This window comes from Adiantum capillus-veneris, chromosome 11 (genome assembly GCF_014529385.1).
Source record: "Adiantum capillus-veneris isolate H3 chromosome 11, ASM1452938v2, whole genome shotgun sequence".
Lineage (NCBI taxonomy): Eukaryota > Viridiplantae > Streptophyta > Polypodiopsida > Polypodiales > Pteridaceae > Adiantum > Adiantum capillus-veneris.
Genome location: NC_140941.1, coordinates 94,153,788 through 94,179,142, shown reverse-complemented (window position 1 = coordinate 94,179,142; position 25,355 = coordinate 94,153,788). Strand labels below are relative to the sequence as shown.

The following is a 25,355-nucleotide window of genomic DNA, read 5'->3' as shown; positions in this document are numbered from 1 at the left end:
AGGCCAAACGTCGTTCTAAAAGCAGTCTTGTGCACATCCTCTGATCTAATGCGGATCTGATGGTACCCACTCTTTAGATCTATCCTGCTAAACATAGCTGCTCCTTCTAATTTGTCCATAATATCATCAATTCTAGGTATAGGGAACCTATTCTTGATGGTATTCTTGTTCAGTGCACGGTAGTCGATACACATATGCCATGAGCCATCCTTTTTCTGCACCAACAACACCGGAGAACAGAATGGAGATAAACTGGGCTGAATCAGCCCCTTTTCTAACAGCTCCTGTACTTGGCCCATTATCTCTTTCTGTTGAGCCGCACTAACCCGGTACGGAGGCTTATTTGGTGGGCTATTGCCTGGCACCAAATCTATCGCATGGTCCTCGGGTCTCTCTGGCGGTAATTGAGACGGTAATGAATCGGAAAAACAGTCACTATACTGTTGTAAAAACATTGACCTTTCTTTATCTAGCACAGATAAATTTGATTCATCACAATCTGACACTTCACGTGCAAAAACCAAGTACGCAGAAAGATGCTTTTTCATTACAGAAGTAATAGCAGAAGCTGATACAGTGGGAATAGACTCCCCTTTAAGCTTTACATCCAGAATGTGAGTCTTTCCCTTGCTCTGTATAGTGATCTTTTTGTTGTAGGCATCCATGATTCCCTGTACACGAAACAACCAAGGAATACCTAGCAACACATCACATCCGTCTAGTGGCATGATGTAAAATTCTTCAGCATCTACATAGGACTGGATATGTAGGCGCAATTTTCCAATGATGGGTGTCACAGCCTCTGTATGGCCAGGACATGCCAAACCTGCCTCTGCTGTATACCCTATCTCTTCAGGTGTGATTCCCAACTTTGAAGCCAATTCTGGGGAAATAAAGTTGGCTTTGGCACCTGGATCAAAGAAGATAAGCACTGTTTGATCCCTGACCTTTCCCCATGCTCTGCAAAGCTCACTTGCATCTGAATTTGGCTTGTCGCCCACCATATCTGGCACTAGTCCAGCCATGGGCTTCTTTCCTTGTCTTCCTTGTCATCAGAATCAGCTGGCCTTTTCTTTGTAGGACAATTGTAAGCAATGTGGCCAGGCTGCTCACATATAAAGCATTTGTTCTCTGTCCTCAAGACCTTCTTTTGCTCTTTTGACTTGCGAGGAAAACGTCTTTTCCATTTCTTTGTTGGTCCTTTTTTTGATTCAGCCGTAGCTTTATCTTTCCCTGCGTTGGTTGACTGCTGAGTCCCTGTAGGAGCCTCATTGGGAACGTGCTTCTTGGCTGAATTTTTCTTGCCTGATCCTGCCTTGACGCCAGTGTTAAATTCACAATCTTCTCCCTTGAGCAAACCATTGCCAGTGTTTGCTACCTTGATGAGTTGCGTCAAAGTAGTGACTTTTGTCTTCGTACAATACTTTCTCAATCCTTTAGGTAGGCCACAACAGTATTTTTCAATCTGTTCTATCAATGGCACAAACCTATAGGAAGTTACTGGAAGTAGAGCTTTCCAAAACTTCCGATTGTAATCATCCAGATTTCTACAAGTGGCAGCATTAAGCTGGTGCCATTCTGTCATGACATCTGCTTCAAAGTCATCAGATAACCATGCTGCTGCAAAAATCTGCTTGAAGTAAATCCATGTGGACGGAGCTTGCCCTTGAAGCAATAAAGTTGTCCACCATTGTCCCGCATTCCCTGTCAAGAAAGTGGCTGCCTTGCGGACCTTTGAAGCCTCTGTAAAGTTTCCCCCTGCATAGGCCTTGTCAAACTGCTGGAGGAATGAGAGAGCCTTCTTCCTATCATCAAACCCTGTAAAGGTCGTGAATGTCACACCTTTGCCACCTTCTTTGTACAGAGTTGGCCTCTCCAACGGCGTCAAATTGTCAAATGGAAGTGAGTGAAACATGGGAACACTGTTAGGGTTCATTTGTGTTCCCTGACCGCAATTAAGTTGACCTGGAAATGCCATATTTGCCTGCTGATTTGTAATTCCAGCCATACTAAAATTTGCTTGTGGCATCCCAAATTGGCCCTGAGTGCTCTGAAACCCTGGTAGCATGCCCGTGACACCATACATGGGGTTAGGCATCATCGTTTGAGCACCCCTGAACACTGTTCTGGCGTGTAAAACTGATTTCCAGGTGTATGACCAGCCATGCTCTGGAATACCGATCCATCCCCAAAGATAGCCAAGGTGTACTGAAGGTGGTGGGAAGACTTGTTGCATAGCCTGTAAGTTGCTTCCGTGCCCATTAGAACCAGTTATAGGCTGCTGAAAGGTGGTGGGCTGAACTGGTATAGCCTGAAAGACTGGCATTTCAGCCACCTGTTCTTGCACCTTAGGCACAGGTTGTGGAGACTGCATGTTCTCCGTCAAGTGTACAGGTGTTTCCATTGACTGTGCGGTATGAATCACTTGTGCTCGAGCCTTAACAGGCTTTTGAATATGATTCAGTGACCCAACTTGCTGAGACGAAACAGGAGGTTGCAGAAAGGCTAAAAACCTCGGGTTCTGCATTACTTGTGTGAACATAGCCACAGCAGTAGCCAACTGGGTCCTGAATATATCATCATCCGTCTGTGGTGGTCTTGAGGACTCACCCACTTCATGTGTCTGTTGACCCTGTGAAGAGGAAACCTCTTCAGTCACATCATTTGGTCTGTCAGTCATAATTGCAATTCCCTGTGTCTGGTCTATGATCCCCTGTGTCTTTAAGCCAATCTGACCAAGGCTCACTTCTATGGGAAAAAGTGATTTAATCCCGTCTATGGAACCATGAAACCGGCTTGTTCAATCCAAAAAGGGCGGTAGACTTTACTTTAAACCTTGATTTAGCTTTCACCCATTATTAGTCGTCTATCTTACCTGTACTTTCAAGACACAACAAAGGGGAGAGGGATACAGGCTGCTAGATTGCACCTGTATGAGTAGACCGACGCCAGATTGGCCCCTAACTTAGGCGCCCCTTTCGGTATTTCTTTATTGTTCAAAAGAGGGAATAAACGCTGTGGTTCCCTACAAGTTGCCCTGCACAAACTCGGCTGAATTTCCACTGTTCCGGCCTGATTTTGGCAGCATAACTGTACTAGGACACTTCACAGTCAGTATTCCCACGCATTGATTGACTTTCCCGACGCATACGGGCACTTTGCAAAACCTGGCGAGAATCTGCAGCACGCTGAATTCTCTGTTTTCAGCCCTGAAAATGCGCGAGATTGCCTGTACAGCGGTCCCCTTGTGTCCCCGAACCTCTTGGGGGTATTAGGGTCCGTTTAGGGCCAAAACCCTAAACCTGCAAAAATACACAGCAGGCTGTAATTCACTGTTTCGGGCTCCGTTTCGCGTGCCGGTCGCATCCGTAGCAAGTCCTCGAGCTCCCGCACCTGTAGGGCTACTTGCCATTTGAAACTGACGAGATTTCTGGCGTGAAACCTCTCCGAATTCACCTGTACCTCCGGGGGGATTAGCCGCTAGCTAATCCAGTACCTGTACAAGAGGCTCTTGCCTCGGCAATCGCGCATGAACCCACACAACTGTACATTGGTCAAATGAAGAGCCCACTAGAGGTGCATAACATACTGCCAAAGGGGAGAGAGAGGGCAGTGCATAGCGTGCAGGGCATCACTCCTGGCACCGCACTGTGCATAAGAGGGAAAGCAAGCACTCCATAGCTCTTAACCTGTGACAAATTCTGAAAATCAGCCTCCTCTCTCATTTTAGGCGCCCCCTCTCTGGCCAGGAGTAGCAGAATGCTCACAGAGTGCCACATGGCACATTTTCCGACTTTGGGCATTCCCGGCTAAAAATATCTCAACTGGTGCGTCAGTTGACATTGCAGCAGAGCAAGAAAATGTTCCCTTTGTCATTTCGGAGGTAATGACGTCAACACATTTTCAGGTCCCAAAGTAGCAGTTCCCTAAATTTTAGGAGATGCTGCCATTGTATCTTTCTAGGTCATCCGACCCTCTTTGTACTCTGCGGCCACATCCAGAACTGAAATGTAGCCTCTGTAGCAAAGGATTCCATTTTGGCTAGTCAATGACCCCACTTGGCTAACCATAGTCCTTGTCCAACCTTAGTGCTCTCTTGCCCTCAGGCCTGGACTCCCTCTGGACAATTCCACACTAGCTATGCAATGCAGGGCAGTTAGATTTCCCGAGGGGTGTTTCCAAAAAGTGAAAGTAAATAGATAATAAGAAAGAAATCAACAAAAAGGATAGATAGTATTCACACGCTGGTGACATTGGCCATTCACATTTTGCGTCAGAGGTGCGATACCAGGCATGCCAAAATGACCCTGTGGCACCCCATACTGGCCTTGGTTGCAGTGAAAACCTTGCTGCATGCCGATACTACCATACATGGGGTTTGGCATAATGCCTTGCATACCCCCGAACACTGTTCCTGGCATGTACGGCTGACTTCCAGGCGCATAACCAGCCATACTTTGGAACACTAATCCACGCTTGAAATACCCAGGATGTACCGTGGGTGGTGGAAAAACTGAGTGCATTGCCTGGTATCAGCTCCGTGTCCATTCAAGACAGCATGCTGGCTCTGAAAGGTGACGGGCTGAACTGGCATAACCTGTGGAATAGATGTTCTAACCACCTGTTCGAGAACTGGAGGAACTTGCTTTGGAGCCCCTGACTCCGCAACATGCGAGTGTTCCCTATCCTCCTGAGCCGCATGAAGTACCTGGGCTTGAGCATCAACAAGCTCTGTACGCGGCGTAGGTTGCCTATTTTGTTGTTGCACTGGTGGCGCTTGCAAGAACTCCATAAACCTTGGATTCTGCACCAGCTGCGAAAAGACATTCACCGTGGCAACTAATTGAGTCTTGAACGCATCATCCTCAAGTTGCCCAGTCATAAAGCCCTGTACTACTGGAGAGACATTCACGTTTACAGGAGGTACAGACTGATGTGGCCGTGAGCTCTCGCCAATCTCGAAAACCATAGGGATCTCCTGCCTGTCCTTTGAAGAGGAACCCTCTTCCATAATGCCCTTCCCCTTGTCGGCCATAGTGTAATCTCCGCGTTCCTTCACTCTGTGTCTTTACCAAAAACAATCCAGGCTCACTCTTTAAGGAAAAGGTGATTGATGTCCCGGCAACGGAACCATGAAACCGGCCCGTGGGACGGTAGGCGTTGGCTTTCACCCGAAATTCTTTACTTTAGACACACACAGAGCACTTTGCAAAGGTAACCTGTAACGGGAATTAACACTTGAATACACACACGGCTCGGAAGCTAGAATGTCCCAAGCAGACGCCGACAACCAGTAGGCCCCAAAATTGGCGCCCCTTTCGGTATTTCTTTATTCTTTAATAGACGGAATAAAACTTGTGATCTCCTACAAGCTGCCCCGCACAATCTAGGCTAAGAAACACCTGTTCTGGCCTGATTTCGGCAGCATAACTGTACTAGGACGCTTCACAGTCAGTATTCCCATGCAATAGGTGACTCTCCCGACGCATACGCACACTTTGCAAAACCTGGCGAGAATCTGCAGCACGCTGAATTCTCTGTTTTCTGCCCCGAAAATGCCCAAGTTCACCTGTACAACGGTCCCCTCGCGTCCCCGAACCTCCTAGGGGTATTAGGGTCCGTTTAGGGCCGAAACCCTAAACCTGCAAAAATACACAGCAGGCTGTAATTCCCTGTTTTGGGCTCCGTTTCGCATGCCGGTCGCATCAATAGCAACACCTCGAGCTCCCGCACCTGTAGGGCTACTTGCCCTTTGAATCGGACGAGATTTCTTGTGTGAAACCTCTCCGAATTCACCTGTACCTGCGGAGGATTAGCTGCTAGCTAATCCAGTACCTGTGCAAGAGGCTCTTGCCTCGGCAATCGTGCATGAACCCACACTACATTGGTCAAATGAAAAGCCCACTAGTGGGGCATACGTAGGGGAGAGAGAGAGAGCAGTGCGTAACGTGCAGGGCATCACTCCTGGCATCGCATTGTACATAAGAGGGAAAGGAAGCACTCCATAGCTCTTAACCTGTGACAGTTTGCAAAAAGAGCCTCCTCCCAGCTTAAATTTCACCGCCAACTTTTCCTTTGTGAGGCAAGTGCACAGAAATGTGCCACTTGGCGCATTTACAAGCATTTTCCCGTTTCGGGTTCGCCGCTTAAAAATATCCCAACTGATCGCCCAGTTGACTTCGCGGCAGAGTTGTAAAATGTTCCCCTAGTCATACCGGAGGTAATGACATGAACACATTTCACGGCCCAAAATAGCAGTTCTCTAAATTTTAGGGAGATGCTTCCGTTGGGCTCCCATTGGTCTTCTGACCATCTATCCTCATTGGGACCGCATCCAAAAGTGCAATGTGGCCGAACTGTCGGATACTTTCTGTTGGTAGTTACACCTTGACTTTAGGCCTTTATTGAGTTCACTTCCTAGTATCCGCCAACTTGCTAACTGCGATAGGGGGACCTATATGATCTTGCTCTGAGTCTAGACATCCTCTTACCATACGAATTCGAGTGCCGACCACTACACATCTGCGGGTGAAACTACCGTTCACATTGGCCATACAATGTCCGACCGTTTGCTACTTCAAGAAGAGGGTCGCAAAAATAAAACAAAACCCCTTGGAAAGAAGCCAACAACTAAAGTTAGCAGTTGCCAGGTCCTGGTGACATAGTTAACAGTTGCCACGTCCCCGTGACATGAACTCCCACGATCTTTGGGTGGTTCGGGCTTCGAGGCAAGTACCTGTCGAACTAATTCTTGAGTTCGTAGTTCTCTTTGAGCCTCTCGCTCGATCTCCAAGGCCGTGCTTCGTGTTGCCTCTTTTGCCTTTCTTTGTTGTTTTCTTTCTTTGCGTGCGTCGCGCTCGCGTTCTAAAGCAAGGCGATTGTCTTCTTGTCCTGCGGCAAGTCTTGCGTTTCTTTCGTCGCGCTCACGATCCTTAGCTGCTTGCTCACGGTCCTTAGCTTCTTGTTGTTCTGCTTTGCTTGCGAGCTTTGCCAAGGCAACTCGATTTGTTTCTTGTTGTTGTGCCACCATGTCCAACATCGACTCGACCATCATCTCCATAGGAGTTAGTACAACTCGTGGCGCAGATGGCGAAGGGGGAGGGTCGAAAAATTCTCCTGGTGGGGAAAAATCTTCGCCGCCTCTCTCATGCTCATCACCTGTATGCGAATTATCCATTCCGCTTCGGGTGACGACCATGCGCTATGATCTTTGGTTCTTAAGTGCACGAGGAACTTGGGTTCTTGAGGGTCTTGGGTTCTTGGGTTCTTGAGGATCTTGAGGTTTTTTTTCGCTTGCAAATCGTGTTTGAGAAGGATGTTCTCTTCACTCGAGTTCTACTCTTTTCCGCGGGCGCACCCCTTGGCGGCCTTGCGCTCACACCAATGTTGCTTTTTCCCACCTCACGTCGATTGGCTGACCAACTAAGTGCACGGTCCGCTCTCAATGAGTGAAAAGAGACACAAGGGGAGGCTGGACAAGCCCTTCTTTCTTGGGATTCTTGTCACTCTTCAAAAAAAACTATTAAGAATCGACACGCCCAAGCGAACTTGGGTTCGTGCGACCGCAACAAGCAAAAAAAAATAATTCTTGTGATTCTTGTGGTTCTTTTCTTGAGTGATACAGAACACTGCCAAAGCTTTGATACCAATGTTAGGTGCGGCGGAATGATTGTTTAAGCTTTGCTCAAGATGAGTGCTCCGAACTTTGCTCAAGGTTCCTTTTAGTTCTTATGGAAGGGAGAGCCTTCCGTTCTTAATGGAAAGTGCTATGATCACAAACAAAGTGAATGGACACTGTGCGTGCAAGTATATGAGACTGAGAGATAGAGAGAGAAGAGAGATACGACACCAGAGACGTTGTAAAACCTTCCTCCGAAGGCCCCACTCTCAACGGTGAGAGTGGTCTACTTATTGATTGCACAAAGTGGTACAATGACGATGCAATGGACTGATGCAACGTGGGACTATGTCGGTGATGACGACGACGACTTTAGGGCTGAAATCTGTGGTCTTCTAATTGCTATCCAAAAACGCTAGGGGCTGAAATCTGGGACTGTTTTCGGTGGCTGAAAATGATTGTTTTGGCTGCGTTTTTGAGGGCTGAAATTAGGGATCTTCTGCATGAGGCTAGGGCTGCATCTGCTGTTGTCTATGAAGGCTGAAAATGCTGACCATCTGCTGCGGAATGGGCTGAAAACCAAAAACGTTGGCAGATCTGGAAATGCTAGCAAAACGATAGGCAAATTTGGGAACTGCTCTTGTAGCGTTAGTAAAACGCTAGGGGATCTGGGTATGCTGGCGATGATCAAGGCTGGAAACGCCAGGGCTAGGGGGGATGGTGACGATGTAGACCAAAACGCTAGTGTTGATGGTGGGAAACGCCAAGTCTGATGGGTCCTTGATGGTTCTTGCTGAGAAGGTGCCTGTTGAGCGGGGAGCTTCTGCTGCCTCTTCTGCATTTAGTGCTAACTTGGGTTTGCTTATATACAAACTTAGCAAAATTGCCCTACCTACTTTTATTGGAAAGTCACTTAAAAATAATAAGTGAAATGTCAAAAATAGGGAAAATAGGCTAAATGCACTGGAAAATTCCCCTGATCATGCTGTGTGCAACTAGAGGATATGTATCTATGCTAAGTGACTGGACATGCACGGTCTACGAATGGACTCACAAAAAGTGCCAGATCACTTCTAATCTAGACTGACTGGACTGATTGAACCCTGATCATGCTGTAGCTTGTCCACGGACACATAGGGTTGGATGTGTCACGTGACACTGCCATTGCTCCGAATCATCGTCATCTGATTCTCAATCCTGTTATCTGTTCACAAATAGCAGGATCTTCCATAAAACATTAGTTTTATACGTAAATCAAAGTCATCTTCAAAAAATCCTACTTCAAAATTATTCATTCATAAATTCACAAAGCAAAATAATGCTAGTTCATCTGAACTTTTCTATCTAATATCTATTTTGGAACGAGTATCTCCTCGTCCAGTTCTATTTTCAATCTGTCAACCATTCTCATTCTTGTGCCTTTTTGGGGCATCATGCAGATATATGTCATTCGTCTTTCTGTTCTTATGTTAGTTGAAGTCGTGTATCTTTCTGTCGTTTGCTTCTGTTATGACTTGTTGAAGGTTTGTCTCATGGATAAGTCAAGTTACCCGTATGCATAGCAAGGCCTTGCTTAGCATGTCCCATCAACTGCTGTGTAGACTCAAACTTTTGTAACAAGCAGTAGTCTCGTATCTCTTTGGGCAGTCCACAACAGAATTGCTCGATTTACTGCTTGAAAGTGATCTTCTTAAAGGATGAAGGAGGTGGAAAAACATCCCAAAATCTCTCACAGTAAGTATCTAAAGTTTCTGCCTTGACCATCCGAAGATGATTCCAGTCAGTAATCACGTCTCATTTGTGTTCTTGAGTGAGCCATGAAGAAATAAAGAGTCTTGAACTTCAGCCACTTCGTCGGTGCTTCTTTTCTTAACAGAAGAGTGGACCACCATGTCCGTGCATTGCCTTTCAAAAATGATGCTACTTGTCTAATCTTGGAGTGCTTTCTACATCGGCCTCCAAAAAATGCTACGCCAAACTGTTGAAAGGTTAAAGCCTTAGGAGCATCTTGAGGCCCTAAAAAGGTTTCAAACTTTATTGCTTGTCCACCCTCTTTGAATTCCTTGGTCTTTATGCCTTTGTCTTCGAGAAAATCATATTGGTTAGCTCTGTAAAAGTGCTAACTCTCAAAAGAAGTTGAATCCGAACTCTGTAAAAGTCCGAACTCTCAAAAGAAGTTGAATCCTTATCAGAACTGTCAGAAAAGTGTCGAGATCCACTTTTCTTGGCTTGCTTCTTGTTCTTTCCCAATCTTTGGTTCTTTCGTCGTTTCTTGCCCTTTTCGGTGCATTCCCATTGACAGAAAGACATAGATTCCCCAATAAAGTCAGCCCTCAAGAAACCTCATGTCCCATGAATATTTACTGAAGATGAACTTCAGGACGTTGTCGAAAGACGAGTCAACCAACTTTTGGGGGCAAAGAAGAGGCAGCTGAAGAAACGCACAAGGGAACTGAATACCCTGGTTATCTTGGCTGAAAATCCTCTTTTGCGGATGCAGTTAAACAGAAGAAGCATGTACGCTTTGAAGAATTGGGCAGTTCGTCCTCTAACAGCTCCGGGTCAAAAATTTAGCATATTGGGGATCTTTTGCAAATTGAAGCATCTGCTTTGCACAATTATCAACATGTTGTCGACGCTGCATCTCCATCAATTGATACTACATAGGCTGTGGAGGTCCGTACTCTTGATCTAGTGATCCGTTCGAATCTTCTGTACTTTCACCCGATCCGAAGTTGTTGGGTGGGTTCGTTTGATTCTTGCAGGATTTGTCTTTTGAATCCATGTGTGTCGCGGTAAGAGGATCAAATTTCTCGATAGAAGAGAAATTGGCTGTGCTCTGATACCAGTAGTTCCGTGCCCAGAGGTATTCGCCTCAAAATCTGACGCCCCTTTCGGTATTTATTTTTATATTAATGCTTGAGCAAAGTACAACACCCGGGGAACCTTTGCATCTCAGACTCTGCGTCTAGATGCTCTGTATAGTGACGCCCCTAGGGTCTATTTATTCCTACAAGGGATGCCTCAAAAGTAGAGCCCCAAAAGCAGTCAAACTCAAAAGCAACTGTCCTAAAAGTTGTCGTAAAAAGCAGCGAACGCAAAAGACGGAAATCCGTACAACAGCCACGTCAACATGTCAACGCTTTTTGCGGAACAAAAAGAGGGTTGTCCTTGAGTGCTGCATCTTGACACACTATTTAGCAATCACATCTAGACCTTGCTTATCTTTTCATGGATGTCTTGATCCACTAAATCTTGTCACTATTAGATTTATATAGTTGCACACATTTCAAGCAAACCATGTCCATGACCATTCCCACAAGACATCACATTCATAGAGCATGTAGTTCACAAATCAAACAATTAGTTCACACTGAACACCGAGGTGCAAACTTTCAACCTATTTAGTCGAGAACTCTTAATGCACCTAGATCTATGTGTAGCCATCTCATCCTTATGGAACTCTTGATGCACTCACAACAGGATCCAGTCATCTCATCCAGATAGAAATCTCGATGCTCTAGAATCACATTTACTTAGCCATCATATCTAGGTTTTCTTGATCTGTAATAGAAGTCTAGATGGACTAAGTTCATCAAATCATTCATAAGATAAAATGTTGCAGACTTTTCATCTTTCTTTACATTATTCTAACAATACACACATGAAAGAGCACATGTAATCAATTCAATCAAGGAAATTTCCAGTTCAATGTTCATCTTTCATTAAGTCATTCCGCAGAATACTGTCAGACCATCGGTATCTATAAAATCTCAAGGAGAAATTAGTGACTTTATTCAATCTAGGCAACCTGTCACAAGGGAGTGGAATGGATGCCCTCGTGCAGCTATCCAAAAGCCTAAAGGTACATCTCAAAATTGAAGAGAATATGTGAAGTTCTTCTTCCCTGTCCACGTTGCATCGACACCCATAAAATCTTGCCCTTGACCAAATGATCGGTGGACCTAGCTTACCTTTCCTATTCCGTTTCTTGTGCCGTGGACCTGTTGGTTGCTTTCGTGGCCTTGCTGTCCATTGGCATTTCATGCAGATTCTTTGAAACTCTCTGATGAACTATCGGCTGGTTCCCTTGGTTCGTTCCTTGGACACCTCGATGTGCCCGTGCTCACCGCAGCCATAACACTTACCCTCTTTGTGGGCCAAATCGACCCACATATAAGACTGCAAGTAGCATGATACTCTGGTTTTGTGGAAGATAGAGCAATAGTAGGCTGTTTCTTATTGCTCCATGAAATTGTAAGCAGCACGATACTCTGGTTCTTACGAAGATAGAGCAAGAATAGGTTGCTTCTTATTTCTCCATAAAATTGCGCCTGATGCAATGAAATGGTGTAACTTGTGGTCAAATGTCGTGAACGTGGATCTCCACCCCAATCTGAATTACTTCATCCTCTAATCTTGGAGTCTGTACATCTACCTTGCATACAGCTGGGCACAACCACAAAATAGCCCTCACTCCAATCTTCTCTTGGGAGATATCGGAGCCACCAGGAGACAGGAGGTGAAACATCTTTACCTTGGACTCCAATTATTGCACAATGCAAGTATACAAGCGCCGAAAGCTTTGTCAACTTTTGTTGGAAAATTACTCTATGGAATGCATTATACATTTCGTAGTCCCACTTTATTGTAAAAGCCAAAAAACACTAGTTCAGCCTCAAAAAGAGGCACCCAAAAAAGCAGCCACTATGCACTTCTAGTCTTCTTCAACGATCTCTAAAACAAAAGCACCTAGAGAGAGGTCAGCAAGAGCTGATGTAGATAGAGAAAAAATAGGATGAGCAAGAAAGAGAGAAAATCAGCAGGCAAGAAGAAAGTACTAGAGTTTGGAGGCCAAGGACTAGAGAGTGATCGGGCTTGTTAAGCTCTCTCCTCTAATTTGAGATGCTTTTATCGGGTAGATAATTCACCCTCCTCGGGATTAGTCCGATCAAGCTTCTCTCTCTTTTTCTCTCTAGCTTATCTAAATGGGCATACATGAAGTTTGTAATGACACTACACATCATGAGCTCTCTTTATTCTACACATTTTTAAAGATGGTTGTCACCACACATCACCTTCTTTATGAAGTTTCTTTGTGTGCGATATACGTAGTACAGATGAATTTACAGTTTGTATGCCGATTATATCCAGAACTTAGAAGAAACCAAGACATAGACCTTTAGATTGCTCATGCTAGTTATGTCTATTAGCTTAATTTGGCGGCCAGTTGGTGGGACATTTCAGTCGAGTATACTGCAATTTCCTGGAAAGTACCAAACTGGACCATGTTTAACGATTTAAGTATTTGCTATTTCTTGGGAGCGTGAAAAGGGCTTGCTGGCTCCGTGGCATCTGAGCCATTTCTGGCGGGATTTCTGGTTCCTGAATTGATTGGACCTCATCGAGGCTAAGTATGAGTGTGGACCTCTTTGACTATTAAGATTTCATACGGCTATGATCATTGACTCATTAGTTATAGGATACTCTTCATACACATCAAAATTTATGCTTTTCACAGTCTTATAATCGTTCTTTTAAACAAAACTCAATATCAAATGGTTTTCTAATGTATCAGCTTCTGTAAAAATATTGCTGATTAGGCTGTTTCTGATTTTGTCAGCTCTATAAATCTAAGGTTAACCCACTTATTATCCTTCTTGCATTTATGGCAGGCATTTAAACACAGTAGAAGATCCTTTAATACGCACTAAGTGGCTGAAGTGCAAAAAAGATTTGGCAGAGGAGGTGGAAGCCGTGAAGCAGTTGGATGCAGAAAGGCAAGCCTTTAAGGATGGTTCTGGTGCATTTCGACCCGTGTCCCCTCACATCTCTTCTAAGCCCTTTATGTTTACACCAGTGGATGAATTCCCTAATTCACCTGGGATTCCTGATGATCCTGATGTGTGGCGAGCTCCTGGTAGGGATCCTCAGCAGCAGTATGGCAGTCGAAGGCCTACAAAAGCAGGCCAGATGAATACTGGACGGCGTGGTATCCAAGATGGAGATAATAGAGGATCTTCATGGTCGCGTAGAGGTGGTACAGCTGCTTCTGGACGAGGATCCAAAACCACATCTGGCCCTTCTAGTAGGCCAGGTTCGCGTGTGGGAAACAGCACTGCTCAGGGAGCAAAAAAATCATCGGGCAAGACTCCAGGAAAGAGAGATTCAATGGTAATATTACCACACAGTTTTTTTCTTCCCCTCCTCTATAATTCATGTTTTCGAAGAAACAATTTTTTAGATTGGAACACATAACATGTTCGAACCTGAAAGATCACTCACATACTGATTACAGCATTTTTCTAGCAGTGCTGCAGCCAGATCTCTACAATTACACGTGCCGACTGCTTTTTCTTGTAAACAAAATGTATTGTTTTGGGTTCAGTCATTTTCATTTTTCTTTTTCAGCAGACACTGAAAATGTATAGTTGGTATAAGGATTGTTCAGTGTCTACTTAGACCTCGGCAGGATGAGCTTTTATATGGTTCTGGTTAAGCAAGCTGCCGTGTTCATGTTGTTCCAATTGGAGATAGTGACTAGTCTGTTATTTCTTACTGTCGTTTTCTTGTATTTGTGGGTGAGAAGGGTGGAGCAGACGACGAAGATGGAAAATCAAGAAAAGGTCGATATGAAGGCCCTGATCAAGAGCTAGCTGAAATGCTCGAGAGGGATGTTTTGGAAACAAGTCCTGGCGTAAGGTGGGATGACATTGCTGGACTGTCTGAGGCAAAGAGACTATTGGAAGAAGCTGTGGTGCTACCACTGTGGATACCAGAATACTTTCAGGTATGGATCTTTCGCCATAGTCAGTGTTGCAGTTCAACACATAGATATTGGGTTTTGTGAATTTAGTAGCAATACTGCAGTTAAGCTCGTGGATGGTACGTTTTGTGAACTTAGTGGTTTCATTTCCAATAAATGCCTCTATTTGTATCCAAATCTGATGCCGCAAGGTCTCCTCAAGTATGGAATATTCTCAATCATAGTCACGTGCTCTCTTAGATATCGTGGCAGCGGTAAATATAGGGTCTTAATAGACTTAAGACATCTCATGCGACTCGACCAAAAATGCGCGGGGCAACCAGGTTTGTCAAATGATCGGCCTTCATTGTATTCTTGACTGTTACAACATGACCTTGTTTGCTAAATCACTGATGTACCAAACAAGTACGCTCAAACTCATCCACATCCTTCTTTAGCTGTGGCTTCTGCTTCAAACCACGTGTCACACATTGTGGTCTTTCGAGTCAAATACCCGTCCTTTAGAGAATACCCTAAAACTGTCTCCCCACTCTGAACCCTATCGAATATCTCACCAAAATCCGGGTTTGTAGCATACTCCTCTTGCATGGCATGAAAATCTTGGTGATGCATTGATTTAACTCCGGATATTTGTGGTTTGCGAGACAACGCATAAGGTACCATATTCATCTTTCCTTCAAGTACACTATCTGAAAATGAAATTGAGACTTGATGTCGCCCATCTCATGTGTTTTGTGACTCCTTGTTTTGGGACAAGAAATATCTGAAATCATGATGATCCGTGTACATTGTAAAGTCTACCTTGAGCAAATAATGCTTCCTTTGAGTCGAAGCATGAATAAGTGCTAAGAGCTCTTCATAAATAAGTGCAACCTTCTCTGGTTTTGACAACATGTGGCTCTCATAAGCTATGACATGGCTTTCTTACATCAAGATTGCACCCAAACTGCTTCCACAGTAATCATAGACAACCTGAGAACATTTCTTCAAATCTGGTAATATCAATAGTGGCTATTAGTCAACTTTTGCTTGAGTCTCTCAAATCTGCAATCTGTGAAGGTCCCAGGTGAATGGTACCACTTAGGGTATAAAATGGCGAAGCAGTCTTCGCAAACTGTTTGATGAACCGCCTATAGTAAGAACACTAAGTCCAAAAAGCTTCTCACATCATGTACACTCCTTAGTGCAGGCCAATCACAATCCACGAATAGCTGCCACTGTAGCTTGATCCATGGCACATGCTAACTCCCTTGGACGAAACAATGTGTCTCGGAAAGTGTATTTTGGTAGAAAGAACTTGCTCTTCTTCTAAGTTTTCACCAATTTGATTTCCCTGAGCGCCTTGAACACTTGCAACAAATGCTCTCAATCTTCTACTTCGGGTTTGTAGAAAACAATGATGTCATCAAAGTAGGTGCCCACAAACTGTCTATTCTTGAACAACGTAACTGCGAAACGTTTTAGTCGTGAAACATTTCAGCCCGAAACGCCATGTTCAAGGGCAAAATGTTTCATGCTTTGACAAGGGGAAAACAAAATGTAGACCCACTCGAAACGCCTATTTGAAACGTCATACATACATAAAGCTTAGATGTGATCATATATGACATGAGATGTGCCAAGTACAAGTCATGTAAACCTACGTTCTAACATTAGAACATCAAATACATCATGTAAAAATTGTAAACAATTCACGAATCACCATCAAGTAGATATAACCTTGAAATGACCACAAATTGAGAGTAGATATACACAAACCTGACTTTAGGGATTTGCAGAGTGTCGAGAGTCAATGTAAAACATCATCTGACACTATGGCCAAGTGAAATCGGCCCGTGGGTGGTAGGCTTTGGCTTTCACCCGAAATACTTTACTTTTGACACACATAGAGAGAACGTGCAAAGGAAACCTGCGACGGGAATTAACACTTAAGTACACACACGGCTCGGAAGCTAGAATGCCTCGAGCAGACGTCGACAACCTGAGGCCCCAAAATTGGCGCCCTTTCGGTATTTCTTTATACTTTGAGAGGGTAAATTACAAAGTAGAGTCCTGAGAATCCTTTACTTGTATCCAGTTAAATACCAATTGTTTTGGCTAAATTTCAGCAGTATAACAGCCCCAAAACTTGCGCGAAACCAATTCCCCTGCTGGAACTCACTTCCATTGGCATAAACCCTCTGATTCCTGCCCAAAAACAGTAAATTCAGGACATTGTATTTATTGGTTTTGGCCCTGTTTTCAGCCCTAAAAAGTCCCCGAAGTGTCCTCTCCCAGTGGGGCACTGTTCCCAATGGTTCTGACGTCCGTATGGCTGAAAAACGGTCAATCTACAGTGCATAGACAACGCTGAAAACGCACCTGTTTGGTGAGGTTATGTAACTAAGTCAGACTTTGTAAATAATTAATTTATTTACGAAAAAAGAATTATCTAATTAGTTGTGTGCACACCAGAATAGACCTAGCAGTTCTAAGGCCTCATGTGAGCCTAAATGCGGGCCACAACACCTCAGAGGGACCTTAGCAGAAATTACCCTGAAGCCCTAGTGATTGGGAAATCGGGTCTTCAGAAAGGGGTAAGCAGTAGCCTCAGATTTTAGGCTCAGGAAAAATACGCGCGTCAGTACAAGCACATGAATGAGATGGGGTCCTTAGAACAGTGACCCTAAGGCTAATAAAGCTAATAAAGCCTTAGGGTAAGTTTCGTGAAATTAAATTTAACGGTCCGTGTCCGAGCGGGCGGCCGAACAAGTGTGAACAGGTAAAGGCGGTGCAGTGCCCGTGCGGCATTGCGCCGGCAGACCTTTGGTGTTCTCATAAAAGAATCATTGGTAGCATTTGTTAGTTAGTTGCACATTTTTAATTAATGAGCTAGAAGTTTTTAAAGTCAAAAGTTGAATGGTTTTTAAGTTTTTAAAGTAAGTGTGCCAAGTGGCACACTTACCAATGCAAACTAACTCTCTCTCACTCTCACTCTCACCCTCTCTCTCTTCGTAGCGCCCCCTCTCCCTGATGGCTATTTAGGAGCCCCCCTCTCCCATTTTCAGGGCTGGCAGTGCACCTACCCCCCCTAATGTGAGCGTGCTCTACGCGGTGGAGCCCTCCATTGAAGCTTGAGAGCAGCCCCTTGCGACATATGTGGTAGCCTTGTGCTCCCATTGTCAAGAACAAGGAATCTCACAGTCATAGACACCTTCTGGTGAAGTTTCATCGCGAGAAGTGGCCGTAGACGCTCTCTTAGCAGAGTGCGGTTGCTGTAATTCTCTGTTTTCAGCCCCTAATCACCTCGATTAGGGCTGTTTTCAGCAGATCAGCCATAGAAATTCTCTTCTCTCTCCTTATCCTAAGTCTACATCAAGTTTGGCGCGATTCCATCGCGAAGAAGACCTCTGTTTCGGCGTAGGGGTGTGCACAGGTAAGAATTTCAGGTTATGTGCAGAAAATTACAGCAAGCATGTGCGTGTGCATTTTGCTTGTTTCTCTTTTGTGTTCGATGCATGAATGAATGAGCATGAAGGCAAGACATAACGGAAGATGGACTCTCCTCTGTGAGAGCTTCCGATGAGCTGTTTGGGAAGATAGACTCTCTTTTCGAGAGCTTCCAACGAGTCTCGCAGAAGAGGGGAAATCCCTTAAGCAGTAAGAAAGTGGAAACACTTTCTCAGTCAGTAGTCAGAACAGAACAGAAGAAATAATAGAGGACGGGCGTATGTCCCGTTCCTGTGCTTGTAAAGATTCTCCCTTAGTAATAAAGATATTCTCTTTATGGGGGGGGGCCAGCCCATCTTCTGGTCCCCAATGAAGTGTCAAGTTTTCTCGCTCCCTCTAATTCTCTTGAGTATTTGAAGTGCAATTAAACGTCAATTTACGCTTCCGTATTTTTGTGACAGCGGTATCAGAGCAAGGTCCTCTCTCTCTTCCTGAAGGGATTGACAACTCTTGGCAGACTGCAGAAATGGGAGGACGCGAGATAGAGTTCTCTCTCCTTCAACAGCAGGTGGAAGAGTTGCAGAAAGCTCTCTCCCATCCAGAAGTCCAAAAGATTCTCCATACTCTTGAAAAAGGGAAGGAGAAAATGCCGATGGGGTCGGGAGAAATCCCGCAGAACCCAAAGGCGCCACAACCAAGAAAAGATCCTTTGATTGAAACTTCCCGCATGCACGAGAGGCAGAAGAAATCTCGAGAACGTCATGGGCGGTTTAATCCAAAAGTTCAAGAGCAGGATGTCCCTGATTCCCCTCAGTTCTCTTTCATGAAGGATCTGGAAGACATAGTTTCTCCGGAAGACATGTTTCTCGACGATCCGTCGCAGCAAGTACATTCAAGGGAAAGGACTCCCGTCCCCAAGGAGTCTAAGCATCGAAAGAAGGAGCACCATAAGAAGAAACACCACAAGTAGAAAACATTGAAGTCGGGAGATAAAGATGTGAAATTCGACACCTACAATGGACAGCGTGATAATGACAAAGCTTTGGCTTTCATCCGCCAATTTGAAGTTGCATTGCAGAAGGGAATTTCAAGGAAAGATCCAAGCTTCGCCATGTCAGTTTGTACCTGAAAGGCACCGCCAGCAATTGGTGGTTAACCCTTATCCTGGAAGATCGCAAACCCCAAGATTGGACCGCTTTCAAGAAGGAGTTCTACGCACAGTTTCTTCCTCCAGATTATGAGGAAGAGGTAAAGAAAGAATGGGATTGACTTTCACAGTGAGAGAACGAAACTGTTCCACGCTATGTGGATAGGTTTTGGGACGTTCTCTTGAAAGTCACTCCATTCAAGAAGATTGACGATTCGGAGAAGATGCGCAAGTTTGAAGCAGGTTTGCATGAAGCCTTGCAAAAGGCTATGAAGCTTTACCCTCGAGGTAACTTGCAGATACTTATGGAATCAGCCCGCATAGCTGATGGAATACATGACAAGGGTACTCCCAGGAAGATGGAGCAAAGCACTTACCATGCTAAGCAGAAGGCTCTCCATGAGCAGCCTACCTCTTCTACTTCTTCTCAAAAGAAGAAAAGAACCGCCTCCGAAGCAGAAGCAAAGCCAAATCAGCCCAAGAAAGGGAGATATCTCTCTCCTGCTGAGTTGCGAACATACATTAGTGAAGGAAGATGCTTCAAGTGCGGACAAGTTGGTCATATGAAGGGTGACTGTCCTACCAAACCTCCACAACCACCCTCTTCCAATGCAGTCCTAGATGTACAGGGAAATACAACCAAGGATGGAAAAGAAAGAGCTCTTCTCAAAGCATGGGGTAGTATCAACAACCAGCGGGCTCTTATTTTATTTGACCCTGGTAGTACAGACAACTTCATCTCTACTAAGCTAGCTGACGACCTGAACTTGCAGCCCAATCGTTTTGGAGTCTCTATTCAAGCCCAATCTGCTTTCAAAGGGCAGAACTCAAACTCTACTCCAATCATAGGGAAGTTGAATCTAAAGGTCGACGACTACAAGGATCAAGAGTCTTTCTTACTAGCTTCACTTGAAGGATGCGATGTTATCTTGGGAATGCCTTGGCACTACAAGATGCATCCCATTCCTGACTATGTTCAGAAAACCTTATCTTTTGCTTATAAAGGAAAGGAGTATCTTGTACTTGCAGATGCAGGTGATTGACGTATTCCTATCGCCAATCACATTGCCATCAAGAAAGAAATGAAAAAGTGTGTTTCAGCGTACTTGATTTTTGCAAGAGAGAGAGATGTGTCTGTTTCACAACTTTCTTCCTCTTTAGAGCAAAAAAGACTTAAGTTAATAGAAAGATATAAAGATTGTTTTGCAGATGAACTTCCAAATGAACTCCCACCTTCGCGACCTGAGGATCATACAATTGATTTGATCCCAGGAAGTTCTCCTCCAAATCAGCCCCCTTATCGAGTTAGTCTAATGCAGCAAGAGGAAATTCTCAAGCATGTTAACGAACTTTTGGAGAAGGGCTTAATAAGGCCTAGTACTTCTCCATATTGTTCACCTGTCTTGCTAGTACAGAAAAAGGATGGCACATTCCGCATGTGCATAGACTATAGATCTCTAAACAAGATCACAATCAAGAATCGATTTCCAATCCCTCGGATTGCCGACATTCTTGATAAGTTACAAGGAGCCAGTGTCTATAGTCGTATAGACTTGAAGAGCGGTTATCATCAAATCCGCATAGCTCCTCAGGATGTGCATAAGACTTTATTTAGAACAACCTTCGGGTTGTATGAATTTCTAGTGATGCCTTTTGGGCTCACTAATGCACCAGCTACATTCAACAGAATGATGGATAGAATCTTCCACTCATGCAGAAGCTTTACAGGCGTTTTCTTTGATGACGTCTTAATCTTCTCAGAGACGGAAGACGAACACTATAAGCATCTCGCCTTAGTGTTTGAAGAATTACGCAAACACAAATTATTTGTGAATGCTAAGAAGAGTGAGTTCTTTCTAAAAGAAATCCACTATTTGGGCCATATAGTATCTCACAACCAGGTGAGAATGGACCCTGATAAGATTCAAGCAGTTGTAGAATGGCCTACGCCAACTACAGTACATGATGTATGAAGTTTTCTTGGCCTCTGTTCTTATTATCGGCGTTTCATTCGAGCTTTTGCCGCGATAGCAGGTCCCCTCCATGACCTGACAAAGAAGCGGATTCCATTCCATTGGGGGTCTGGACAAAAATAAGCTTTCAAAAAACTTAAGTATCTACTCAGTCACGGACCTGTTCTCACCGTCCCTGATCTTCGCAAACCTTTCGAGGTATACTGCGATGCATCTGGAGATTGTGTAGGAGCAGTTTTGAACCAAGAGGGTCACGCGATAGCCTATGAAAGTCGGCGCCTTAAAGATGCAGAGTTGCATGTCTCCATATACGAGAAAGAGCTAATGGCAGTAATTCATGCTCTTTCCATTTGGAAACACTATCTATTAGGAGCTGATTTTATTATCAAGACAGATCATCAAAGTCTTCGCTACTTCCTCACACAAAGAAAGTTATCAGAAAAGCAGATAAGATGGGCCAACTTTCTTTCAATGTTTCATTTTCAGATTTTACACACTTGTGGAACGAAGAATGCAGTTGCAGATGCTCTCTCCAGGCGTCCAAAGATCAATGCACTAACAACAATTTATCATGAGGAACTAGAATCTCTCAGCGAGATGTATCCTCAAGATCCAGACTTCGCCACAATTTGGGCAGATCTTCAAGCTGGTCATTCAAAGCCACCTTATTGTATCAGGGATAATACACTCTATCGTCAACAAGCAATATGCATAGCTCAGCCCTTACGACAAAAGGTGATGGATGAAGCACATAATTCTCCTTATGCCGAGCATCGGGGAATTGCTTCCACCACTAGTGCCCTCGAAAGGTATTTCTTTTGGCCAACACTCCGTGCGGACATTGAAAAACATGTACGTGAGTGTTTAGTATGCCAAAAAGTGAAATATGACAGACATAAAGTTTATGGCAAGCTTCAGCGGCTCCTTGTGCCTAACACGCCATGGGAAAGTATTGCCATGGATTTTATTACGGATCTTCCTAGATCCAAGAATGGAAATGATGCAATCTGGACTATAGTAGACAGGTTCAGTAAGCAAGCACATTTTCTTCCAGTAAAAAAGACGATCAAAGCTGATCACATGGCTAGAATATTTCTAGCTCAGATTTTTTAACACCATGGATTGCCAAAGACTATTGTCAGTGATAGAGATCCCCGCATGACTAGTCTATTTTGGCAGGCATTGTTTGAAAACTTGGGAACTAAGCTTGATTTTTCCTCAGCTTATCATCCTCAAACAGATGGTCAAAGCGAAATCGCTAATGCCACTGTTTTAGATCTCCTCAAGTGCTATGTTTCGGAACGACAATCCGAATGGGAACAGTACTATCAATAGTTGAGTTTGCGTATAATAATACCATACATTCCTCAACTGGTAAAGCCCCCTTCGAAATTATTTACGGGAAGCCACTCTTACTTCCTATTATGGTGACCAAAGAAAACATCTTCGCCGCAGATGAATTTGTGCGCAATATTGATATTGTCCATCAACAAGTACAGCAAGGGATTCTTCGTACTCAAGAGCAACAGAAGAGAAAAGCAGACAAGCACAGAAGGAATCTCAATCTTGAAAAAGGACAGTATGTCCTGCTTCATTTTGAGAAAGCTAGATTGAAAAAGCGGGTCGGCAAAGGGAAAGTTGTCAAACTTTCCCACAGATTCTACGGCCCTTTCAAAATTACAGATAAAGTCAATGATGTGACTTTCAGATTGGATTTACCTTATAATTGGCGAATCCATAATGCTTTTCATGTCAGTCTCCTCCGATCCTATGTTGGACCTCCTCCAGTGGTGCCCGTACAAGAAGATCCTCCTGAAGTCGAAGAGACTGAGGAAATCCTTCAACCTGAACAGATAATCCACCACTCGGAGAGACAACTCAAGTCGGGGAGTCTACATCGAAAGTATTTAGTCAAGTTCAAGAATTACACTCCTTTAGATGCAACGTGGATGACTGAGTCCGATCTCAAGGACTACCCTGACATCTTGCACAGTTATGTTGACGCTCTACAGTTGAGGTCAACTGTTTAGAACCAAGAGGGATGTAACTAAGTCAGACTTTGTAAATAATTAATTTATTTACGAAAAAAGAATTATCTAATTAGTTGTGTGCACACCAGAATAGATCTAGCAGTTCTAAGGCCTCATGTGAGCCTAAATGTCGGCCACAATACCTCAGAGGGACCTTAGGAGAAATTACCCTGAAGCCGTAGTGATTGGGAAATCGGGTCTTCAGAAAGGGGTAAGCAGTAGCCTTAGATTTTAGGCTCAGGAAAAATACGTGTGTCATAGACTCTCTTTTCGAGAGCTTCCAACGAGTCTCGCAGAAGAGGGGAAATCCCTTAAGCAGTAAGAAAGTGGAAACACTTTCTCAGTCAGTAGTCAGAACAGAACAGAAGAAATAATAGAGGACGGGCGTATGCCCTGTTCCTGTGCTTGTAAAGATTCTCCCTTAGTAATAAAGATATTCTCTTTATGGGGGGGACCAGCCCATCTTCTGGTCCCCAATGAAGTGTCAAGTTTTCTCGCTCCCTCTAATTCTCTTGAGTATTTGAAGTGCAATTAAACGTCAATTTACGCTTCAAGCAATGTAGAATTGTCCGACCATGGCAAATATTGGTATTTTTGGAATCTTAAGCACAGTAAACCCCGGGCTAGAAATTTTCAGAATTGAATTCCGATAAAAACTGGCATAGTTATGACCCCTGGAAGTTTACAATGTGAATTGAGTAAAATAGGTAAAATTGAAGGGTTGCAGTAATCATTTAAGCAATGACTTTATTAAAGGCCTCCTAGATATTTACAAGATATTTACCAATTAAGTAAAAAATAGGTCAAAATATAGCATAATTGATATTTTAAAAGCTGGCAGGTAATGGAGGGTCATCACTGACCTGTCAGGGACTCATTTAGCAGCAAGGGTTGTTTTTTGACTTGCTGGGGGCTGCTTGAACTTCAAGCAACTGCCTTTTTCAGCCGGTGAGAGCTTATGAGTGCCAGAAAACTATAAATAGGATCCTTAGCTTCACATTTTACAGAGACTCGGAGCCTTGCTACTCTATCTCTCATCTAGAGAGAAGACTCCGCAGAAAATCATTAGAGTTTAATCTCTAATTGATTAACCCTAACGGTAATTAACCTAATCCTTCTTAATTAGCAATGTTAGATTAAGATAAATTGCTAATAAATCAAAGATTAGATCTATGCCTGCTTCTTAAACCTCTTTAAATTAATTAATCTCTGTTGATTATTATTATTAAGCATAGTAATACTAAGCTGATTATTTATCCTATCATATTAAGGCGGAAATTATCCAAATTAACCATGAATTAATGGGAAAAATAATTATTAGGATTAGATTAAGTTGAATTATATATCAGGGATGCATTAGACAAATATTAATCTAGAAAAATTATCCTATAATTTTCTGAGAAGTTTTCCTAATTAATTAAGCATAATTACTCTGTTTTTTTTTAACAATTTTAATAGGGAAAATTAGTAAATGAATTTCAAATGAGGTGATATAATTATCAGTGGTTAATTAGGTGTTTAAGAACCCGTGATAATTAGGAAAAGCTTAGAAAGTTAATCTAGATAATTATTTTAGCGAAAATATCCTATTTTTTGAGCAATTTAAATAGGGGAAATTAGTAAAATGATTTCAAATGTTGTGATGTATTTATCAGTGGTTAATTAGGTGTTCAAGAACTCGTGATAATTAGGAGAAGCTCAGAAAATTAACCTAGCTAATTAAGTTAGTAGAAATATCCTGTTTTTTGAACAATTTAAATAGGAGAAATTAGTAAATGAAATTCAAATGCTATGATATAATTATCAGTAGTTAATTAGGTGTTTAAAAACCCGTGAGAATTAGGAGAAGCTCAGAAAATTAATCTAGCTAATTACTTTGATAGAAATACCCTGTTTTTTGAACAATTTAAATAGGGGAAATTAGTAAATAGATTTCAAATGCTATGATATAATTATCAAGGATTAATTAGGTGTAAAGGAATCCGTGATACTTAGGAGAAGCTCAGAAAATTAATCTAGCTAATTTCTTTAGCAGAAATACTCTGTTTTTTGAGAAATTTAAATAGGGGAAATTAGTTAATTAAATTCAATTACTTTGATATATTTATCAGTGGTTAATTAGGTGTTAAGGAACTCGTGGTAATTAGGAGATGCTCAGATAATTAATCTAGCTAATTACTTAGGCAGAATTACTCTGTTTTTTGAGAACTTTAAATGGGGAAAATTAGTAAATTGATTTCAATTGCTGTGATATATTTATCAGTGGTTAATTAGGTATTAAAGAATCCATGATAATTAAGAGAAGCTCAAATAATGAATCTAGCTAATTAATTAGACAGAATTACTCTATGTTTTGAGAAATTTAAATAGGAGAAATTAGTAAATTGAATTC

At 43.1% G+C, this 25,355-nt stretch overlaps 1 protein-coding gene across 1 annotated transcript in view; it reads left to right on the top strand.

The window, feature by feature from the left end:
* The window catches only part of ERH3 (P-loop containing nucleoside triphosphate hydrolases superfamily protein), a 79,233-nt gene that overhangs the window by 37,641 nt on the left and 16,237 nt on the right, over positions 1 to 25,355 (top strand). Inside the window, exons 2-3 of the mRNA XM_086523394.1 lie at positions 13,294 to 13,792; positions 14,208 to 14,408. Coding sequence (XP_086379520.1) covers positions 13,294 to 13,792; positions 14,208 to 14,408 — 700 coding nt within the window. The remainder of the gene's footprint in view (positions 1 to 13,293; positions 13,793 to 14,207; positions 14,409 to 25,355) is intronic.